The sequence below is a fragment of the Oncorhynchus masou genome, chromosome 29, assembly GCF_036934945.1.
Source record: "Oncorhynchus masou masou isolate Uvic2021 chromosome 29, UVic_Omas_1.1, whole genome shotgun sequence".
Taxonomy (NCBI): domain Eukaryota; kingdom Metazoa; phylum Chordata; class Actinopteri; order Salmoniformes; family Salmonidae; genus Oncorhynchus; species Oncorhynchus masou.
Window position 1 is genome coordinate 67,689,035 of NC_088240.1, and position 22,852 is coordinate 67,711,886.

Here is a 22,852-nt window from a genome sequence, read left to right on the forward strand (position 1 = left end):
GGGAAAACAACTAAATGTGTGTGACATTGAGTAAGATGACTGACGTGAGTTAGCATGACAACACCGTCACATTTACAGAGACCAAGGCTTCCTCAGTGAGCGCGGCCATTCGTATGATATCGTACACTATGCACGGTGTGCCAGATAGACAGCTAGGAGAAAAGTGCTCCACGAAATGAGATCGTAAAATCTAAGTGCACACACGTTATGGCCTACCTACCTACCCGAATAACATTATAACAAATTCAAAGCTTTGGAAAAGTACAGAATCAATGACAAGGAAACAACACTAGATTTTTTTCTCATAATCTTTTGTTTATTCTTCGTTATGTTTTTTTAGACATGAAATAAAGAAAATAACACCTTTCCTTTACAAAACGCCTGTGTGTTGTGTTGTGAAAAAAGGGAGGAGGGAGATCAACAGACTACAGAGCGCTACACACTCCATCACAGCAGAAGGAGTAAACAGACAGAATCAGAATCAGGGCAGAGAGAGATCACTCACATAGTGCAAGGAACGCCAATGAGAACACTGGTGTGAATTTGAGGGGGTCTGTCCCAGCCAGGGAGGGAATTGAACCCACAACCTTCTGGTTCCAAGACCCAGACACTAACCAACCATCACAAATAGGGTAGGTTTGTTACATTACCCCCTCTTTTGGGAAGCGCTATAATGCAGTAGTGGTATAAAACATGTCAAATTCATCCACATGCACATATCAGTTCCACTTCAGGAGGGCTCGATCTCAAATACTGTTTGAGGCTTTTGCATCCATTTTGAATAAAACCTGCTGTTTACATACAAATGGTGCCACTGAATTCCCAAGATGAACAGCAGTTACTGTCTCACCAAGTTACACAATACACTTCAACATGATGTTATCCATCTCATGCTAATGCACATTCAAATAAACCCTGACAACCAAATGGCAAGCAACTAGGTAATTTATCACTCTTCCAATCATGACTGAGTGTCTGAGTGATTTATATGACACATGTCCTGTCCTGACTACAATATTCTGTATCTCCTGACTGTGTTGTGTCTATTTATACAGTACAGTAGACCTATAAGGTAGTCAGGTCTGCATATAGTACTTTACCGCGGTTTAGCCTGAGACCACCCTACATCATATAAAACAAACGGTGCCTCTTGGAGTGTATTTATAGAATATAGGCTGACTTGCCATTGAATATTTGATTTCATATTTGAGGCACTAAATCAAAGATGAGAGTCATCCCGTGTAGAGCACCTCAGAGGTGCAGGTTTGTGTGATGTTAACCACATACTGACTCTGGACAAACACAGACCGGTTTCTAAACAAATGTCAGATGATAAGCAGATCATTGAGGACAATCATTTCTAAGCATGGATATGTGAAGTCGACATACAGCTGAAATTGTGATTTTCTTTTCATTGCACACACGTAGGCTAGAGGCTTATACCTAGACACAGATACAAAATGATGTGTCACACGCACGCATGCACACAACACGGGCACGCACACACAGGTACAATCACACACACACAGGTACAATCACACACATACACACACACACACACTAGGATGAAGATAACACTATGACTGATCAATCCTCCACACACACACACACACACACACACACACACACACACACACACACACACACACACACACACCACACACACACTAGGATGAAGATAACACTATGACTGATCAAACATCCACACACACACACACACACACACACACACACACACACACACACACACACACACACACACACACACACACACACACACACACTAAGATGAAGATAACACTATGACTGATCAATCCTCCACACACACACACACACACACACACACACACACACACTAGGATGAAGATAACACTATGACTGATCAATCCTCCACACACACACAGACGGCTTTTATAAAAGCAGAAAAATATGAATAATAATAATACTGTCTTTGAGGAGATCATGTGGACATGCTGCAATAAACGTCTTTATCTTTAAAGTGACATAGATCATTCTGTATTTTTTTTAAATATATATATATATATAAGTTATGTAAGGGTGCTATACTGTGAGTGTTATCATGATAGGGTTGAAATAGTACTAATAAAAGTTAATCCAATCAAAATATTTTAGAGATCTATTCGAAGATCCGTGACACGGAACAATATGCACTTATTCAGTTGTGTTTACGATTTTCAGTTGTTCAAGTTGTATTTTATAAGTTAGTGAAGATTAGTTTGTATGTATACAGTATATTCAATAATCAGCATGTAGGCTTTGCACAGGTGAGAAATTAGATTTGCTTTTTTATATCATCAAGTACAATACAACGACCATTCTATACACTAAACACATTCAACCTTTGAGAGGAGACTTTTTAAACCTTACACATGCAATATTTACATTGCTGAACCTCGTCAGCAGGGTCATAAGCGAGTGTTTGTGTGTGTGTGTGTGTGTGTGTGTGTGTGTGTAGAAACAGATAAACACTGCTTTTAGTATTGCCTAAATGGGTGTTACGGCTCCACACAACAGAGCTTAACGAGCAATGTGGTCGAGATTGAGATTGAGAGTGGAGCCAAATCTCTTCAGTGGTAGAATTTTACATAATCCTTGACATTTCAACACTTGCATCAGTTGAATGACAATATAGCAAATAATTTAGGCCCCTCAAACACTAATGTATTCATACTGTATTCATCATGATTCATATACTGTACTTATCAACATCTATATCTTACCATATGGCTTTTAACTTTCATATTACTCTCATATTCATTTTAGCATTAAAAAACGTCTTAGAATTGTGGAAGTGTTTAGAAAGAGAAAGGCCATCGTTTGAAGTTGAAGATGGATGTACTTTCTATGTGCTCCAACAACTGATTGATGTGTTGGTGAGCTTAACACGGCTCCTATTTGTGCTTCTCTTATTAAAAATCCTAAATGCTTTTAGATGTAGTCCACTGAACTCAAAGTACCATTCATGGTGTCTGTCACGACGGTCAGTTAAAACACTGAGGTAGAGATGTCTTTTGTTAAGCAAAATGTATCTGCACACCTCCTCTTGTAACACATAGTGGCTACAGTTTAACCACCAGCGAAGTCTTATTGCACTGTAAATCTAGGCTAGAGCAACATAGCTTCAAGCAGCTAAAGACAGATGGTGTCATGGCACAGTCCTGGAGATGGTGGTACAGTGTGTTAATAGTTAGTGAAGTTCTCGCAGGACCTTTTTAGGGCAGTCAGAGAGAACAATGGCAATAGGGTAGGCTATTAGAACACATCAACCCATGATTTGACATCATATCCAGTGCTGTGGATGGATGCTAGTGGGTTAATTTGTGAAGTGTCTGTTTTAGGCTGGAGCAAATAACCAGAACTGCATGTCTACTGTACTGTGAGATCACCATACTAGGCATCAGAGCCGTGGAACACATCTACAGTTGGCCTCCAGTATGTAGGTCGTAGACGACTGTAATGCATGTAGATGTGTGTAGGCAAGGAATAGTCTGACATGGGTCTGTTCTATTATCTCAGGGAAGACTATACTTTCATACTGTACTTTAATAAGTCATCATGGGGTATAAAGGCTGACCCATAATCTATAAATGAGAAGTCAAGAGGGCAGGACCTACAGTAAAACTACATCTATCGGCCAGATGAAACCATGCCATAATACTGTACTTCACCACCTGCTGCAAGCAAGAGAGGAAGGAAAAGAGGGAGTACAGAAGGAAGGAAGGACAGTAAGGAAGGACAGAAGTAAAGAAGGACATAGAGAAGGGAGGATTCCTTTTTTAAATGTTAGGACTAAGCCAATGACATCGCTCACCAGACCCCTCCTCCTCTCCCTCTCCCACTCTCATAGTTGTAGTCAGCACAATAACAATCAGCACTACATTTCCCAAGATTCACTGGGGATTGCTTAAAGTGCTGAGGTGTCTCCTTGGGGTCTTCAGGTGCTGGGGTGAGGTCAAGGATCAAAACAAGCTCTTTCTCTTGGATTAAACTGATTCTAGAGATCCACTGGGACAGTCAGTCAGAGTTGGCCAACACCTTATAACCAATACAGTCTCTCACGTAGTTGGGAGCGCAATCACATGAGACATCCACTTTTAAACAAAAGTTAGACTTAGTTAATCAGAAGGAATTGATGTTAGAGTTTAGCATTCAGGTGTTAGTGTTGCTGGGGATCCTTTGTATCAGGATGGTTTATCATTCAAGCATTCTAGATGTTTCTACAGGACGGCAGAGGACCAGCAGGAACATTTCCAGATTCCCGGATTCCCAGGTTTCAGGAAAACTACTAGAGAATGTCACAAGGAGAAGGAATCCAGTCCAGGTTGATAGAAAGGTGATTTATATTCATCCAGTTTGACGAGAACGTTATGTCATTGTCACATTTATAAGTCCTTGGGGGGGCTAAATCATGTCATTGGTTTCATCATACGTGCTTTCGTTTTGGTCTGTCTTTCCACATGCTGAGATTAGAGCAGGCATCATCAAAGGTTTTATCATTCCACAAATGGAGTAGGTGGTCATAGATGTAGTTGAACTAGATTGAGTAATGTTCACTTGCCATTTATTTGTTCCTATATCTATGTAAAAGGGTGTGGAACCATTCTGCACACCTCTGAATGTCAAATATATCTAAAGAAGCTCGGTTTAACATTTTACTTGTAAACTCTGCAACTGATTTTGTTGGCAGACCGGCAGTCATGCTCTAGTTTACACACTAAAAAAGAGTATGCAGCATAGAAAGTTCAAAAAGAAACAACAACAGCTAAAACGTCTGACAAAATGAACTTGCTTGCTTATATTTCCTATCTTGTGAAAAGTATCTGTGAATTGAAAAAAGTATCTCAAAGATAATGTTAGTGTTAGGTACAGGTGAGTTAGCTATCATAACAACCTACAGCATGTTCGAGCGTTAGAAGTGTTAAATTGAAGTCCCCGCCTCGATAGTAGCAGTGATTTCTTCCTTATTTGGTAAGGGGGGTGTTCGATTGTCTGTCTACAGTGGTGGAGGAGGAAAGGAAAATGGGTCTGTGGGGTTTCCCTTGGAGGAGTGCAGGGACTGTTCTCAGGTTGCGGTGGTGGCGGTGTTGTCCTCAGCTGGGGCGTCCATTTTGGCCTCAAGGGCTGGACTACTTGGGGCGGTCACCTCCACTTCAGGGGTTTTAGGAGGGGTTGCCTTGGCGACAGGGCTTTCGATCAGACCCACTGGGGCCGGAGCAGTGTCAGGTTTGGATTCAGGTGCTGGTGGTTCGGGTGTGCCATTGGTGGTCGGAGCAGGTTCAGGGCTCAGCATTGGGGTTGGGGTCGGAGTCTGGATTGATGTCACAGGCTTGGGGGATTCTGGGGTTGGTGTCACCAGCTTGGGGGGTTCAGGGGTTGATGGTTGGGGTGCAGTTAGTTTGGAGACAGGGGTCAGGGGTGGGGTTGGCTTAGAGGACACCGGGCTTGGAGACACAGCAATAGGTGTTTTGGCTGGTTCAGGTGTTTTCAATTCAGGTGTTTTCGGTTCAGGAGTTTTAAAATCGGGAGTTTTGGTTGGTTCAGGTGTTTTCAATTCAGGTATTTTCGGATCAGGAGTTTTGAAATCAGGAGTTTTCAATTCAGGAGTTTTGGCTGGATCAGGTGTTTTGGCAATAGGGCTTGGAGCCTGCTTGGAGACCGGGCTTGGGATTGGGCTGAGTTTGGTCTCAACGGGTTTGGTTATGGTCAACTTTGGTTCAGGAATTTTTTTGATCTCGGGAACCGGGCTAGGTTTGGTAACCGGGGGTGGGCTTGGCTTGGTTTCTGGGACAAAGGCAACACTCTCAGTCTCAGCCTCCGATTCTGGAATCTGGTCGGGGACGTCAGTGTCAGTGTCCAATGGGAGGCCAGTGGTGTTAAACTCCACCCCTGAGTCGCTGGTCTCCAGGTTACCACCTGCCACCTCCTTGGACGACACCTCCAGACCCTGCAGTCAACACACAGAGGTCAGAGGAGAGAGGTCAGAGTGAAGACAGGAGAGCGGGTGAAGATAAGCAAAGAGATTTTAACAGTTATTTTGACAATATTCCCCTTCCGTTCTTCTAATCCATTCCCTCAACTCGACAGAAATAACCACTGCTTCACTAATACTTACTTTAATGTCCACCTCAGTGCTCTGAGACTTCTCTGTGATGTCGATGGACTGGGCTATAGAGTCCTCAAACTGAGTAATGTTCTTCACCACCTGGAAACCACACATACATGTCAAGTGCTGAGCATCATATAGGGAACAGGGTGCCATTTGAGACATCACCAGTGTCTCTGTCTGTGTGGTACCTGTCTGAAGGCATCTCCCTCGTCCTCCTTGCCTGCGTTTTGGGCAATCTTCTCGATGGCTCGGGCCTTGGCTGCCCGCTTCTTCTGCTTGACCAGGCAGGACAGCAGACACACCAACAGCAGGAGAACCAGGAAGCCCACCAGTGCTATGATTGCCACGTAGAGGGACGGCAGCTTGTAGGCTGGAGGAGAGAGGGGAGGGGGAGTGAGAGTAGGGAGAAGGGAGAAGGGAGAAAGAGGGAATATAGAGGGGGAGTGTGGCGAAGGGGAGAGACAGAGGAGAAGAGGAGAAGAGAGATACACAGAGAAGAGAGAGATAAAGGGAGAGGAGATAGAGGTGAAGGGAGGAAAGGAGAGATAATGTTAATAAATTATTATCTCCTCACCCTCCACCGCCCCATAGACGTAAGCCCCCAAGTTGGTTTACAGTTGGTCGATGACCCTGAACTGGCCAAGTCCTCCAATCCAGCCCCCTCTCCATCCTCCTCCCATCCCTCTCTCCTCCTTACTCCTCTCCTCTGTTCTCCTCTCCTCCATTCATTCCCCTCTCCTCACCCTCCACTTCCAGGTAGACGTTGGACACAGGAAACCCCAGTATGTCCGTGACCTTGAACTGTCCGACGTCGCTGGCCTTGACCTGGTCCAGGATGACCACAGACGGATCCAGAGAGATCCGCCCCACCAGATCCAGGTCTGCTGGCACCTATCATCAACCAAGAGCCATGGTCGGTTCAAAAGTTCAATCACTTATTGGCAAATAAAAGTAAATAAATTGGAAATAAATATTTGACTTAAATATTTATACCTGTTCACTTCAAGCCAACAGGTATAATGCATTATAAGACTTCTCATAAGCACATATAAGTGATAATGTATTATTACCACCCCACAGTGCGCTATAGGGAGTAACATTAGGGTAGTATTTGAGTGATTTTAAATCAGCCATTCCAGTACCGTTAACTGTCCCCCGTCCAGGATCTGTCTGGTTTTTAAGTCGTAGTCTGGCGTGTAGAACAGACGCACCATGGAGGCATTCAGAATCAGGTTGATCTTCAGGGTGCCAGCGTACGGCAGCTTCACAAAGTTCTGGTGTTCTGGGAGACAGAGACAGAAAGAGAGAGATGAAGAGAAGAAGAGAGAGGGGGGGGGGTTATTGAATTATGAATTTATGGATTCCATAATGAGAGGAGAGAGGAAGAAGGAGACAAAAGGAAGAGGGATAAAGAGACGGGAAGAGAAGAAGAGCCGGAGAGAGAAAAAAGAGAGAGGGGGCATTTAACAAACAAAACATTTTGGAACACTATAGGCAAAATAGATAACTCACTTCTGAAAATCACATCCATTTGAAGCTGGAATTGTTAACGACGAAACGGCCACGTCTGTTTGCAATACTACAACAACAATGAAGTTACTACAAACAACAACAGTTTTCCCCTCGGACATTATTACACGCGCGATAGAAGAGCAGAATATGTACTGCAAATGTTTTACCAGGTTGTGCGGCTCTCCTCACCTCTGCTTTGCCAAACAAAACAAATACAATAACAACAGTGGTGAGGCGGACAGTGGCGCTGATCCCCTACTGCGGATTCCATCTTTAAACCCATTGATGACTAACATTACAGCGAAGTTGCAGCAGGTTGGAAATAAACAGAGAAAGGTAAAGGTTGGCCACAGAAGGTAGAGGGAGGATGAAAACAAATGTACCTTTGACATTTAGGCAGACCTTCCTCATGATCTTCAGGTTCGTGTCTCTGACGGTGTAGCTTCCCTCATCGGCGCCTGTCACGCCGTTGAGGGTGACCCGGCGCTCGTTGACACTCAGGCGCCCCTGGTACCCGTCTCTGGAGAGCCCTCCTCGGGTCATCAGCACCAGGGGCGGCCTGGAGGGTTAATGGAGAACCATGATAGAACTTGCTATCACAACAGTCATGATATTGATCAGAATAACAGAATGATATAATGATGGAGTAACGATAATTATCATATTGATAATGCTATCGCGATAACGATGATGCTATCATGACAACCACAATAGTATCGCAATATCACGATACTACATCGTGATAATCAATGTTGATGGGAGACAGTAAATCCTCCTTTGAGGAAAGCAGAGAAGTTTACATTTTGACAGAGAAACACCTGTACCTGGAAGTCAGGTTGGCCTCCACAGCACTGGGCCTATACTCCAGGGTAATGGGAGCCTCCACCCCCACCAGCTGGATGTGGTAGTTCTCCCCATACTTAATGTTCTGCTCGTTGGAACAGTCTAAAAGACAGAGAAAGGGGTGGGAGAGGCAGGGACGGTTCGATACAGAGACAGAACAAGAGAAAGGAATGAGGGTATAAAAGGGGAGGACAAGGGGAAAGAGAGGGAGACAAGAGATCAGGAAACAGAGAGAGAGAAACAGAAAGGGAAGACAAAAGAATGAGAGAGAACCATGTGAGGAAAATTGAAGAGAATGACAGAGGAGAAGAACAAGAGAGAGAAAAGGAGGATAAATACAGAAGAAAAACAGCAGGGATGGACGGATGGGAGGGATGAACAGATGGATGGGGTGGTTAAATGGCTGCATAATTACTGGCTGGTGTATGAAACACGCTGTTAACTACACACACCTCCTCTCTACACACTGTTAACTCCACACACACCACCTCTCCACACACTGTTAACTCCATATGGTGCTGTCAAGGCTCCACACAACTAGCCAGCTCCACACAGTTAACTGCATCATTTGATATCAGACAACTGCATCAACTGATTTAGCATTTAGCATAAAACCATTGGTTGTTGCGTGCAACTGCCTGGAACGCCAATCCATGCAGAGCAAAGCTCAGTCTTCACAGCATCACCGAGTCATCATTACTCTCTGACTGTGTGTATCTGACGACGCTGGGCCCAATTGTGCACCACCCTATGGGACTTCCAATCACAGCTGGATGTGATGCAGCCTGGATTCGAACCAGGAACTGCAGTGACTCCTCTTGCACTGCATCTCCCCCTCCCAGAGACAACTTTCCTTCTTCCAACCCCCCTCCCAGAGAGCAACTTTCCTTCATCCAACCCCCCTCCCAGAGAGCAACTTTCCTTCTTCCAACCCCCCTCCCAGAGAGCAACTTTCCTTCTTCCAACCCCCCTCCCAGAGAGCAACTTTCCTTCTTCCAACCCCCCTCCCAGAGACAACTTTCCTTCTTCCAACCCCCTCCCAGAGACAACTTTCCTTCTTCCAACCCCCCTCCCAGAGAGCAACTTTCCTTCTTCCAACCCCCTCCCAGAGACAACTTTCCTTCTTCCAACCCCCTCCCAGAGAGCAACTTTCCTTCTTCCAACCCCCTCCCAGAGAGCAACTTTCCTTCTTCCAACCCCCTCCCAGAGACAACTTTCCTTCTTCCAACCCCCCTCCCAGAGACAACTTTCCTTCCAACCCCCTCCCAGAGACAACTTTCCTTCTTCCAACCCCCTCCCAGAGACAACTTTCCTTCTTCCAACCCCCCTCCCAGAGACAACTTTCCTTCTTCCAACCCCCCTCCCAGAGACAACTTTCCTTCTTCCAACCCCCCTCCCAGAGACAACTTTCCTTCTTCCAACCCCCCTCCCAGAGACCAACTTTCCTTCTTCCAACCCCCCTCCCAGAGACAACTTTCCTTCTTCCAACCCCCCTCCTCAGACCCCATACCTCTGACGATGAGTGTGATCCGTCGGACTTCTTCCGGCTGTTCGTTGTTCTTCACCGAGTACGTCCCCTCGTCCCCCTCGCCCACGTTCTCTAGGATCAGGTGACTGAGCTGACTGTTGAGCTTGGCACGGTTACCGACCACGGACCCACCCCGCATCAGGACCACCTCAACCCCCGCCTTGGCATTACTGGGCTGGAACAAAACCTCTGCAGCCAGGGAGGGCAGCAGCAGATGGAAGTCCTCCCCAAAGAACATGGTCTTCTGGGAGTCTTCTTTACCTGGGAGGTGGTGGGAGGGTATGTTTAACATTTCCACAGAAATGCATCACAAAGCTTAGTACTATATCATAACTAATGATGCATTGATAACAGATGGCAGGGATGCTTACCTTTCAAAGGGGCCGACAGAGCTATGGACAAGGAGAAAAGAGGTTGGTGATATTTCATATTTATTAATTCATCAAATATGTTAGATATATGACCGATAACTATATTGTGTCTTAAGGAAACATAAGAAACAAAAATGAAGGTTGAGTCTTTACACTGAATCTGTACACACTGAACCTGTTTTTACACTGAACCTGTACACACTGAACCTGTTTTTACACTGAACCTGTAAACAGAGAACCTGTTTTTACACTGAACCTGTTTTTACACTGAACCTGTTTTTACACTGAACCTGTAAACAGAGAACCTGTTTTTACACTGAACCTGTTTTTACACTGAACCTTTTTACACTGAACCTGTAAACAGAGAACCTGTTTTTACACAGAACTTGTTTTTACACTGAACCTGTACACACTGAACCTGTTTTTACACTGAACCTGTAAACAGAGAACCTGTTTTTACACTGAACCTGTTTTTACACTGAACCTGTACACACTATACCTGCACACACTGAACCTGCACACACTGAACCTGTAAACACACACAAACTACTCTGGACACACACACTGCTCTGGACACACACACTGCTCTGGACAGCTCCACACTGATCTGGACAGCTCCACACTACTCTGGACAGCTCCACACTACTCTGGACAGCTCCACACTGTTCTGGACAGCTCCACACTGCTCTGGACAGCTCCACACTACTCTGGACAGTTCCAAACGGCTCTGGACACTACTCTGGACAGCTCCACACTACTCTGGACAGCTCCACACTGCTCTGGACAGCTCCACACAACTCACTGCTCTGGACACTACTCTGGACAGCTCCACACTATACTGGACAGCTCCACACTCTTGGATACTACTCTGGACAGCTCCACTACTCTGGATACTACTGGACAGCTCCACACTGCTCTGGACAGCTCCACACTACTCTGGACAGCTCCACACTACTCTGGACAGCGCTCTGGACAGCTCCACACTACTCTGGACACTACTCTGGACAGCTCCACACTGCTCTGGACACTACTCTGGACAGCTCCACACTACTCTGGACACTACTCTGGACAGCTCCACACTACTCTGGACAGCTCCACACTGCTCTGGACAGCTCCACACTACTCTGGACAGCTCCACACTACTCTGGATACTACTCTGGACAGCTCCACACTACTCTGGATACTACTCTGGACAGCTCCACACTACTCTGGACAGCTCCACACTACTCTGGACACTACTCTGGACAGCTCCACACTGCTCTGGACACTACTCTGGACAGCTCCACACTACTCTGGACCACTACTGGACACTCCACACTACTCTGGACAGCTCCACACTACTCTGGACACTACTCTGGACAGCTCCACACTACTCTGGACAGCTCCACACTGCTCTGGACACTACTCTGGACAGCTCCACACTGCTCTGGACAGCTCCACACTCTTCTACTCTGGACAGACAGCTGGACAGCTCCACACTGCTCTGGACAGCTCCACACTACTCTGGACAGCTCCACACTGGACAGCTCCACACTCTGGACAGACACTACTCTGGACAGCTCCCATACTCTGGACACTACTCTGGACAGCTCCACACTGGACACTACTGGACACTACTTCTGGACAGCGCCTCTACTACTCTGGACAGCTCCATACTCTGGACAGCTCCACACTGTTCTAGACAGCTCCACACTGCTCTGGACACTACTCTGGACAGCTCCACACTACTCTGGACAGCTCCACACTACTCCGGACAGCTCCACACTGCTCTGGACAGCTCCACACTACTCTAGACACTACTCTGGACAGCTCCACACTACTCTGGACACGACTCTGGACAGCTTCACACTACTCTGGACAGCTCCACACTCTGGACAGCTCCACACTACTCTGGACACTATACTGGACAGCTCCACACTGCTCTGGACAGCGCTACACTACTCTGAACACCGCCACACTATACTGGACAGCGCCACACTCTTCTGAACAGCTCCACACTACTCTGGACAGCGCCACACTCTTCTGAACAGCTCCACACTGCTCTGGACAGCGCCACACAACTCTGGACACTACTCTGGACAGCTCCACACTGCTCTGGACAGCGCTACACTACTCTGAACACCGCCACACTATACTGGACAGCGCCACACTCTTCTGGACAGCTCCACACTGCTCTGGACTCTGGACAGCTCCACACTCTTCTGGACACTACTCAGCTCCACACTGCTCTGGACAACGCCACACTACTCTGGACACTCCACACTACTCTGGACAGCTCCACACTATCTGGACAGCTCCACACTCTTCTGACAGCTCCACACTACTCTGGACAGCGCCACACTCTTCTGCCATACTACTCTGGACAACAGCTCCACACTGCTCTGGACAGCGCCACACACACTACTCTGGACACTCCACACTCTGGACAGCTCCACACTGCTCTGGACACTCTGGACAGCTCCACACACTGGACACTCTGGACAGCTCCACACTACTGGACAGCTCCACAGTGCTCTGGACAGCTCCACACTACTCTGGACAGCGCCACACTCTTCTGAACAGCTCCACACTGCTCTGGACAGCGCCACACAACTCTGGACACTACTCTGGACAGCTCCACACTGCTCTGGACAGCTCCACGCCAGCTCCACACTGAACAGCTCTGGACACTACTCTGGACAGCTCCACACTACTCTGGACACTCCACACTCTGGACAGCGCCATACTACTCTGAACAGACACTACTCTGGACAGCTCTTCTGAACACTCCACACTTCTGGACAGCTCCACACTGACACTACTCTGGACAGCTCCACACTGCTCTGGACACTCTGCGCCATACTGGACAGCGCCATACTACTCTGGACAGCTCCACACTGTTCTGGACACTACTCTGGACAGCGCCATACTACTCTGGACAGCTCCACACTACTCTGGACACTACTCTGGACAGCGCCATACTACTCTGGACACTACTCTGGACAGCTCCACACTCTTCTGGACAGCTCCACACTGCTCTGGACAGCGCCATACTACTCTGGACAGCTCCACACTGTTCTGGACACTACTCTGGACAGCGCCATACTACTCTGGACAGCTCCACACTACTCTGGACACTGCTCTGGACAGCGCCATACTACTCTGGACAGCTCCACACTACTCTGGACACTACTCTGGACAGCTCCACACTACTCTGGACAGCTCCACACTGCTCTGGACAGCTCCACGCTACTCTGGATAGCTCCACACTCTTCTGAACAGCTCCACACTGCTCTGGACAACGCCACACTACTCTGGACAGCTCCACACTACTCTGGACAGCTCCACACTACTCTGGACAGCTCCACACTACTCTGGACAGCTCCACATAACTCAACTGAATCAGAGATGGATGACTGCTACCGTCACATTCCCCCTTTTGGCCTCAATAAAGTATTATCTCATGTGACCTTATCATATCTGGTCTTACATCTCTGGGCTTAATGACATACCTGAGCAGAGCAGCAAGCTCAGCACTACAGCCACACTGACTGTCTTCATCTTCATCAGATCTCCTGGCTCTGGAAAGAAGGAGAGATGAAGGGAAGATAAGATAAAGGAAAGATTGAGTATAAACAAAAATGGTGTTTGATAAGTGGCACATTAGAATATAATGCCACTCCATCTCTATCTGTCCCCTCCACATCCTCTTCTCCTCCCTCAGTTGTTCTTTCTGTGTCTCCATCTGATTGTGTTTGGATGGGTGGGGGTGAGGGTGAGGGAGGTGCTCCCTTATCTCATTCATAAACAATGATAGAATGTTGTGGTGGTGACATCATCTCATGGTGACATCATCGCATGAAGTGGAGCCGAGAGGATGTCCTTTGGATCACTTAACTTGTCTGACATCACCAGGGGAGTGAATGCAGTGTGTGTGTGTGTGTGTGTGTGTGTGTGTGTGTGTGTGTGTGTGTGTGTGTGTGTGTTCATCAGTCACGTTATATCAGTCACGTTATATCAATCATGTTCAAAGTATTCCAACATGGCCAAGGTTTTTCATCTACTGACGACTGTTACTTAAAGAAAAAACTGCTCAGTAGTTATTTTGCTCCATTGAATCCCTACACCTGATGTCCAGGGGAATTCAATTTACCACCAATGCAAAATGTTTGATGTTATATTTTGACATGTATAAACGAGAGGCTCCCAATGGATCCAGACAGGGATTGGTATATTGATTAGGTGTCAGTGAACATGCCTGAATTAAAACAGCCTGATAATAATGAATGGTAATTGGGACTGGGGGGAGCTGGGTAATTACTTGGCTGGGTTTCAAACAGAGATCCACCTTTTCCTTAATTACAGCCAGTTGGCTACAACAGGAAATGTGAATTATTATGTGGATTATAATTAATGGACATTTTTGCAGGGGTTGATACATTTTTCATTAGGGCAAATCAAGTCTGAAATTTCAAAGTGGAAATTACAAACTTCAGAATCCCTTTGAAACCTCAAATACATTTCACATTTTAAATGTCCTGCATAGAAGGAAAGTTATTCTGCAACAGGATGCTTAATCAGGAGTGTAAACACTGTAGGACACTGCGATCCTGAACACTAGAGATGAAAGAAGATAGCATTTAGACATTTAGACACAGGCCTGAACTGTTGGCTGTGTGTGTGTGTGTGTGTGTGTGTGTGTGTGTGTGTGTGTGTGTGTGTGTGTGTGTGTGTGTGTGTGTGTGTGTGTGTGTGTGTGTGTGTGTGTGTGTGTGAAAGAGAAGGGAATGTGTGTACAAAGCAGGAAGCAGTAAGCCACCTGCAGAGACCCGATCTGTTGGCAGGAGCAGAGAACCTGCTGCTCTCATTTGTTAATGAGGACAATTAGCATGTGATAATGTCATAATTCCCCAACCACCATCCATCTCTCTCTGCTACAAGACACTCTTATCTAATCTTCTCCTCTCTCTGTTTCTCTCTCTCTCCCAGACTCTTACACCCTGCACTGGGCAGAGAGCCGAGCCACTATATTAGCCTGAAAGCACAGTCATTTGATTAAATCTGAACAAAAAAGCCAGGACACAGTGGAGCCCCAGAGGAGAGGGTCCCTCAGACAACACCAGCAACAACCACACATCAGTTGTGACCCCTTGGTACAGCCATGTTCTGTCTGTATAGGTTGATTCTGCGTTGGGACATGACGTTGGGAACAACTTGCTGTGTTCTTATTACCGAAGAATTACATGGTAATAAGAACATGTTTTTCTTAAAACTGTATTGTTGGTTAAGGGCTTGTAATTAAACATTTCACTGTATTCAGCATTTCACTGTTGTATTTGGTGCATGTGACAAATCAAATTGGATTTGATGTTATATCATAATGTGTGAACACAGTCGTGTGAAACATGTTCATATCTTTGTGTTACTACAGCACATAAGGGGAATTATCTGCGCGGTTGCTTTTAGAGGACCTGTGAAGCAGATAATCCAAGATCTTCTACTCCATTTAAGGAGGAAAAAATAGTTTTTGGAATCATTTGGGGCCAGAAAACTTACATAAAATCACATGTGAAAGGAACATGTGAAAAAACACGTGGTTTATGGACACGTGAACACAGGTGTAAACAAATCATGTGAAATATGTCACATGTCAAATAAAAAACATTCACATGAGTCAGACACGTAGTTTTCGGACACTTGTGACATTTCACATACATTTTTCATATGTGACAAATCAAGTGAAAAATGTAATGTGGGAAAAGCAGACATGTGAGTCAGACGTGTTTTTTAAAGTAAAAAAAAAAAAAAAAAAAAGGACAAATTTGACATGTTTTTTTTTGTAAGGGAAACAACACCCTGGTGCCTCACTGGGTTTACAGTGACACACACGCACACACACACGCACACACACACGCGCACACGCACACACACACACACACACACACACAAGCACACACACACACACACACAAACACACACAAACACGCCTCCTCTCCTTTGGGCTTTTAACCATGGGCTGCCGGACTGGGCCATCTGCTATCCTTCACTCCCTCCCTCTTTTCTTCCCTTCCTCTTTCTGTATCTCTCTCTCGTTCTGTCCCCTATTCACCTAGACTTCTCTATCTGTCACTCTCTCTTCCTTCCTCAGTCCCTCTCTATCCAGACCAGCTCTATCTGTCACTCTCTCTTCCTTCCTCAGTCCCTCTCTATCCAGACCAGCTCTATCTGTCACTCTCTCTTCCTTCCTCAGTCCCTCTCTCAGTCCCTCTCTATCAGTCCCTCTCTATCAGTCCCTCTCTATCTGTCCCTCTCTATCTGTCCCTCTCTATCAGTCCCTCTCTATCTGTCCCTCTCTCAGTCCCTCTCTCTCAGTCCCTCTATCAGTCCCTCTCTCTCAGTCCCTCTCTATCAGTCCCTCTCTATCTGTCCCTCTCTATCAGTCCCTCTCTATCTGTCCCTCTCTCAGTCCCTCTCTCTCAGTCCCTCTCTCTCAGTCCCTCTATCAGTCCCTCTCTCTCAGTCCCTCTCTCTCAGTCCCTCTATCAGTCCCTCTCTCTCAGTCCCTCTATCAGTCCCTCTCTCTCAGTCCCTCTCTATCAGTCCCTCTCTATCTGTCCCTCTCTATCAGTCCCTCTCTATCTGTCCCTCTCTCAGTCCCTCTCTCTCAGTCCCTCTATCTGTCCCTCTCTCAGTCCCTCTCTCTCAGTCCCTCTATCAGTCCCTCTCTCTCAGTCCCTCTATCAGTCCCTCTCTCTCAGTCCCTCTCTCTCAGTCACTCTCTATCTGTCCCTCTCTATCAGTCCCTCTCTCTCAGTCCCTCTCTATCAGTCCCTCTCTATCTGTCCCTCTCTATCAGTCCCTCTCTATCAGTCCCTCTAACAGTCCCTCTCTATCAGTCCCTCTCTATCAGTCCCTCTCTATCAGTCCCTCTCTATCAGTCCCTCTATCAGTCCCTCTCTATCAGTCCCTCTCTATCAGTCCCTCTATCAGTCCCTCTCTATCAGTCCCTCTCTCAGTCCCTCTCTATCTGTCCCTCTCTCTCAGTCCCTCTCTCTCAGTCCCTCTCTATCTGTCCCTCTCTATCAGTCCCTCTCTCTCAGTCCCTCTCTATCAGTCCCTCTCTATCTGTCCCTCTCTATCAGTCCCTCTCTATCAGTCCCTCTATCAGTCCCTCTCTATCAGTCCCTCTCTATCAGTCCCTCTCTATCAGTCCCTCTATCAGTCCCTCTCTATCAGTCCCTCTCTATCAGTCCCTCTATCAGTCCCTCTATCAGTCCCTCTATCAGTCCCTCTCTCAGTCCCTCTCTATCTGTCCCTCTCTATCTGTCATGTATTTCACTCTCTTTTTACAGCCACCCTCTTTATTTTATTTTCCTGTCTCCCTCTTTCTCTGTTTCTTCCCACATCTCTTATCCTCTTTCCTTCCCTGCATCATCTTCTCATCGATCTTCCAATTTGTCCCTTTCTCTCTTTTTTTCTGTCTGACTCAGCTGTTACTTTCTCTCCTCTCCTGCTTTCTGTCCTTCTATCTTTTCTCATTCTATTTCCTGTTCTGCCTCATGCCACTCTCTCTAACCCTCTCTTCTCTCTCTTTATTTCTCATTCTATTTCCTGTTCTGCCTCATGGCACTCTCTCTATCCCTCTCTTCTCTCTCTTTATTTCTCATTCTATTTCCTGTTCTGCCTCATGCCACTCTCTCTATCCCTCTCTTCTCTCTCTTTATTTCTCATTCTATTTCCTGTTCTGCCTCATGCCACTCTCTCTATCCCTCTCTTCTCTCTCTTTATTTCTCATTCCATTTCTGCTATGCCTCCTCTGTCCTTCCCTCTCATTCTTCTTTTCTCCCCTCCCTCTCTTTCTCTCCCTCCCTATCTCTTTCTCCTCACATGCCCCCTTTCACCCTCTCCTCCTCCTTATCTTATAAAATCTCAGCTCCAGCAGCATCCCACTCAGAACTCAAAGACTGTGTCTGTCTTCATCTGAGATGTGGGATTTGTTCCAAATGGCACCCTATGTATTCCACTACTCTTGACCAGGGTCCATACGGCTCTGATCAAAAGTAGGGCACTATATAGGGAATAGGGTGCCATTTGGGACGCAGCCTCTGAGTCTCTGGTCACTGAGAAGGGAGAGAGGAGGAGGTATAGACAGGCCTTTGTTGAGCTCCTTTAAAGAGGCGGAAAAGCCTTCAATGGCTGCAGATGCATGAACCCCACAAAGATGTCTCTGTCTGTCCTTCATTCCTTCACCTTCACATCGTTTCCTTCATTCTCCTTGGCTTACATAACCCCAGTGGTTGGTGCATCTATCCCCTAATACTTCTGTCACTGTAATGAAGGCAAAGTATCCAGTCAGGCTGCAAGGCAATGCACACCCCAAACACACACACACACACACACACACTAGATGCAATACACACACACATGCACTTGTCCATAAATCACGTAGACACAAACACACATGACCAATAGTCACTTCCTCTCTCCCTCTTTCCCTCCTCTCCTCCCTCATCAGAAAATACGTTCTTAAATCATGAAGTGTCAGAAAAGCAAAAGGTATCACTGCGCCAACAGAACAGTACACAGGCTGAATGTTTACTTTAGGTGGTTTACTGGAGGTCATGGGTTTCTGGTTAGTTAAAATGACAATGGGTACATCTCAATAGTCTCTCTTAGTCTCCTTTCCTTCATCTGCTCGGATGAGTGTAAAACTACTTGATAGGTGAAAGCAGATTCACAACAATACACATCAACCATATTGCTTTCATCAATTTTGTGGCAAGGAGACGGATAAAGGAAAGGAGACAAGGGGAAGAAGCCACTTTAGACTGTTGAGATGCAGCCCTGGGCTGCCTGCTTGGAAGTGTTGTGTAAATCAAAATGGATGATGGATGAGGTCTCATATCACACAGACATAGACTGACTCTTCATTTATCCACCGCCTTCCCTTCTTTAAGTACTTTACAAAATATTATCTCTATCGCTCTCTCTGTCTAGGTCCATGTCTCTATCTCATTGTACAGTTGAAGTTGGAAGTTTACATACACCTGAGCCAAATACATTTGAACTCAGTTTTTCACAATTCCTGACATTTAATCCCAGTAAAAATTCCCTGTCTTAGGTCAGTTAGGATCACCACTTTATTTTAAGAATGTGAAATGTCAGAATGGTAGTAGAGAGAATTAATATTTATATAATGAATATTTCAGCTTTTATTTCTTTCATCACGTTCCTAGTGGGTCAGAAGTTTACATACTCAATTAGTATTTGGTAGCATTGCCTTTAAATTGTTTAACTTAGGTCAAACATTTCGGGTAGCCTTCCACAACTTTCCCACAATAAGTTGGGTGAATTTTGGCCCATTCCTCCTGACAGAGCTGGTGTAACTGAGTCAGGTTTGTAGACCTCTTTGCTCGCACACACTTTTTCAGTTCCATCCACAAATGTTGTATAGGATTGAGGTCAGGGCTTTGTGATGGCCACTCCAATACCTTGACTTTGTTGTCCTTAAGCCATTTTGCCACAACTTTGGAAGTATGCTTGGGGTCATTGTCCATTTGGAAAACCCATTTGTGACCAAGCTTTAACTTCCTGATTTATGTCTTGAGATGTTGCTTCTATATATCCACATAATTTTCCCACCTCATGATGCCATCTATTTTGTGAAGTGCACCAGTCCCTCCTGCAGCAAAGCACCCCCACAACATGATGCTGCCACCCCCGTGCTTCATGGTTGGGATGGTGTTCTTTGGCTTGCAAGTCTCCCCCTTTCTCCTCCAAACATAACGATGGTCATTATGGCCAAACAGTTCTATTTTTGTTTCATCAGACCAGAGGACATTTCTCCAGAAAGTACAATCCTTGTCCCCATGTGCAGTTGCAAACCGTAGTCTGGCTTTTTTATGGTGGTTTTGGAGCAGTCGCTTCTTCCTTGCTAAGCAGCCTTTCAAGTTATGTTGATATAGGATACGTTTTACTGTGGATATAGATACTTTTGTACCTGTTCCTCCAGCTTCTTCAGCAAGGTCCTTTGCTGTTGTTCTGGGTTTGATTTGCACTTTTCACACCAAAGTATGTTCATCTCTAGGAGACAGAACGCATCTCCTTCCTGAGCGGTATGACGGCTGCGTGGTCCCATGGTGTTTATACTTGCATACTATTGTTTGTACAGATGAATGTGGTACCTTCAGGTGTTTGGAAATTGCTCCCAAGGATGAACCAGACTTGTGGAAGTCTACAAATGTTTTCTGAGGTCTTGGCTGATTTTCCCATGATGTCAAGCAAAGAGGCACTGAGTTTGAAGGTAGGCCTTGAAATTCATCCACAGGTACACCTCCAATTGACTCAAATGATGTCAATTAGCCTATCAAAAGCTTCTAAAGCCATGACATAATTTTCCAAGCTGTTTAAAGGCTTGTAAACAATTGTTGGAAAAATTACTTGTGTCATGCACAAAGTAGTTGTCCCAACCGACTTGCCAAAACTATAGCTTGTGAACAAGAAATTTGTGGAGTGGTTGAAAAATGAGTTTTAATGACTCCAACCTAAGTCTATGTAAACTTCTGACTTCAACTGTATTTCTCTTTCTCTCCCTCTCTCTGTGTATTTCTCTCTATCCCTCTTTCTCTCAATCACGCTGTCTTTCTCTCTCTGTATTTCTCCCTCTCTCTATATATATGAAAGGAGTGGACAGGTTTCCAACATATTGCATTCACCTGTCAGATTTTGTCAGATCAGAGGTCATGAGGGGGAAGAGTGCTACAGTAAATGTCCTTATCCTCAACTCATCGTTGTCTTTCAAGTGAGGACATAGAAAGACAACTCACAGATGATGGAGCTTCATCATTTCCTAATTGTGACAGTTGAAAATAGGCCATTACAGGAGGTAGCACTACATCAATCAGCATCACTTCCAGGTTACAGTCTTCCAATAAAAATATACATGTGCCAAATTAGAGACAGACAACAAAAACAAGTAGGTGTGTAATGTGTTTCTATCATAACCAGAACATATTAAAAGAATCCCTTCCCAACAGTAACAAGACATGGGAATATTCCCACATCCTTTGATTAAAGTATCTTGTGTACAAGACAAACACGTGTTCATAAAATCCCAACAGATAAACCTCAGAGGATAAAAAGTCTTGAAAAGCAGTGACATACAGGCCAAGGCCTCCCTGAACAGCGATCAGGTGATGACTGATGACCAGCAGCGCACACTGCACTGTACTGCCATGTACCTGAACTGTTGGCAATTGTAACATGCAGGCAGCGTAGACTCAGCCCACCATATGCCATCAACATATAAGCGGCGGGGGCGACACTGCACAGCACCGGAGGCAGCAGCGCGCCGGTACATGCTGCAGGAGCACATCGTTCAATTTATAATGGATGGATGCTTTAAAAATAAAGGATTCAGTATAGGCTAAACCATTCGATTTAAAAAAATAGTCCTTCATATTAAGATATACTGATTGGGAGACAGGATCCGTAGACTACTCATTTGCATTGATTAGATGTGTATTATGCATCAATAATCTTACAGTGCCAAACTGAGTCAAACAATTAATCTCTACATGAATTAACAGGTACTGCGAATTAAGGCGACATGTTGCATTCCATGATGGGAATATTCTCGGATATTTCAAATAACATAGCCTATTGCATATCCCTGTTAGGCTACATTGTTTCAGTGAGTTTTTCTTGTCATAGGCTATGGCTCAAATTCTGAAGCAATATTTTACATTAGGCTATAGGCCTAATCTAAATGGGCATAAATAGGGACAGGCATTGGACCGGCACGAGCCTATCCAACCTGTGTAGCTTAATGATTGCACCCGTGTGTGGCATTCTGTAGAACAGACTGTGAAATCAGCATGGTAATGCATTATTGAAGACGTGTCCCATCATACCACCATCCCGATGATGCGCATAGTCTGTTTAATCGTTCCCCCCAATAAACGTAACAACCTAATCACAATTTTCTCACCTTTCATCTTCTCCGCGAACAAGCACGCCCTGTTTTCATCCAATAAAGTCCTTATCGGATAATAATCGGCTATTAACCTAACATCTCAATATGCAGGAAAGCCAACAGACACCCTCACGAGCATCTCACCAAAAACTGCAGAATTTAACCCGTCACGCACCAGGCGGCGAATTTATTTGAAGAATCTCATCACATCCACCACATGTAAATGCATTTTTTATCCCCTTAGCTCACTCACCTTTAAATTCACACTACCTCCTCCGTATTGACAGAGTAGGCAACGTTATAACGTGTTTGTAGGAGGAGAAATATGTAGCCTAGCCTATTGATGCATGTATTTCTCTCCGTTCTTGGCGTCACCCTTCCTCTCAATCGCGCCCCCCAAGAGCAGCACTTGACGACTGGGGTTGAACATTTGGAAGATGCTCAGAATATGTCGCTTTTTGCTCTCGGTCGGAGCCGCTCGACTATTGTCGGTAAACACCGGATTCGATTGCCCCAAG

The 22,852-nt window shown here is 45.6% G+C and overlaps 1 protein-coding gene across 3 annotated transcripts; it reads right to left on the reverse strand.

The window, feature by feature from the left end:
• Positions 1 to 292: 292 nt before the first annotated feature.
• Positions 293 to 22,737, reverse strand: LOC135520371 (regulation of nuclear pre-mRNA domain-containing protein 2-like). 3 transcript variants are annotated; one of them, XM_064945871.1, is made up of 11 exons: positions 22,588 to 22,737; positions 13,873 to 13,941; positions 10,382 to 10,402; positions 9,993 to 10,271; positions 8,464 to 8,584; positions 8,023 to 8,198; positions 7,270 to 7,409; positions 6,871 to 7,018; positions 6,316 to 6,497; positions 6,134 to 6,223; positions 293 to 5,965 (listed from the first exon to the last, which is right to left on the reverse strand). In XM_064945871.1, the coding sequence occupies exons 2-11, from the start codon at positions 13,925 to 13,927 to the stop codon at positions 5,084 to 5,086; spliced, it is 2,094 nt and encodes a 697-aa protein (XP_064801943.1). In that variant the 5' UTR covers positions 13,928 to 13,941; positions 22,588 to 22,737; the 3' UTR covers positions 293 to 5,083. The 3 variants fall into 3 exon arrangements, with proteins under 3 accessions (XP_064801943.1, XP_064801942.1, XP_064801941.1); XM_064945870.1 differs by lacking the exon at positions 22,588 to 22,737 and adding an exon at positions 22,350 to 22,482 and having other exon boundaries at positions 8,023 to 8,205; positions 8,471 to 8,584; XM_064945869.1 differs by lacking the exon at positions 22,588 to 22,737 and adding an exon at positions 22,350 to 22,482.
• Between the last annotated feature and the right edge of the window lie 115 nt (positions 22,738 to 22,852).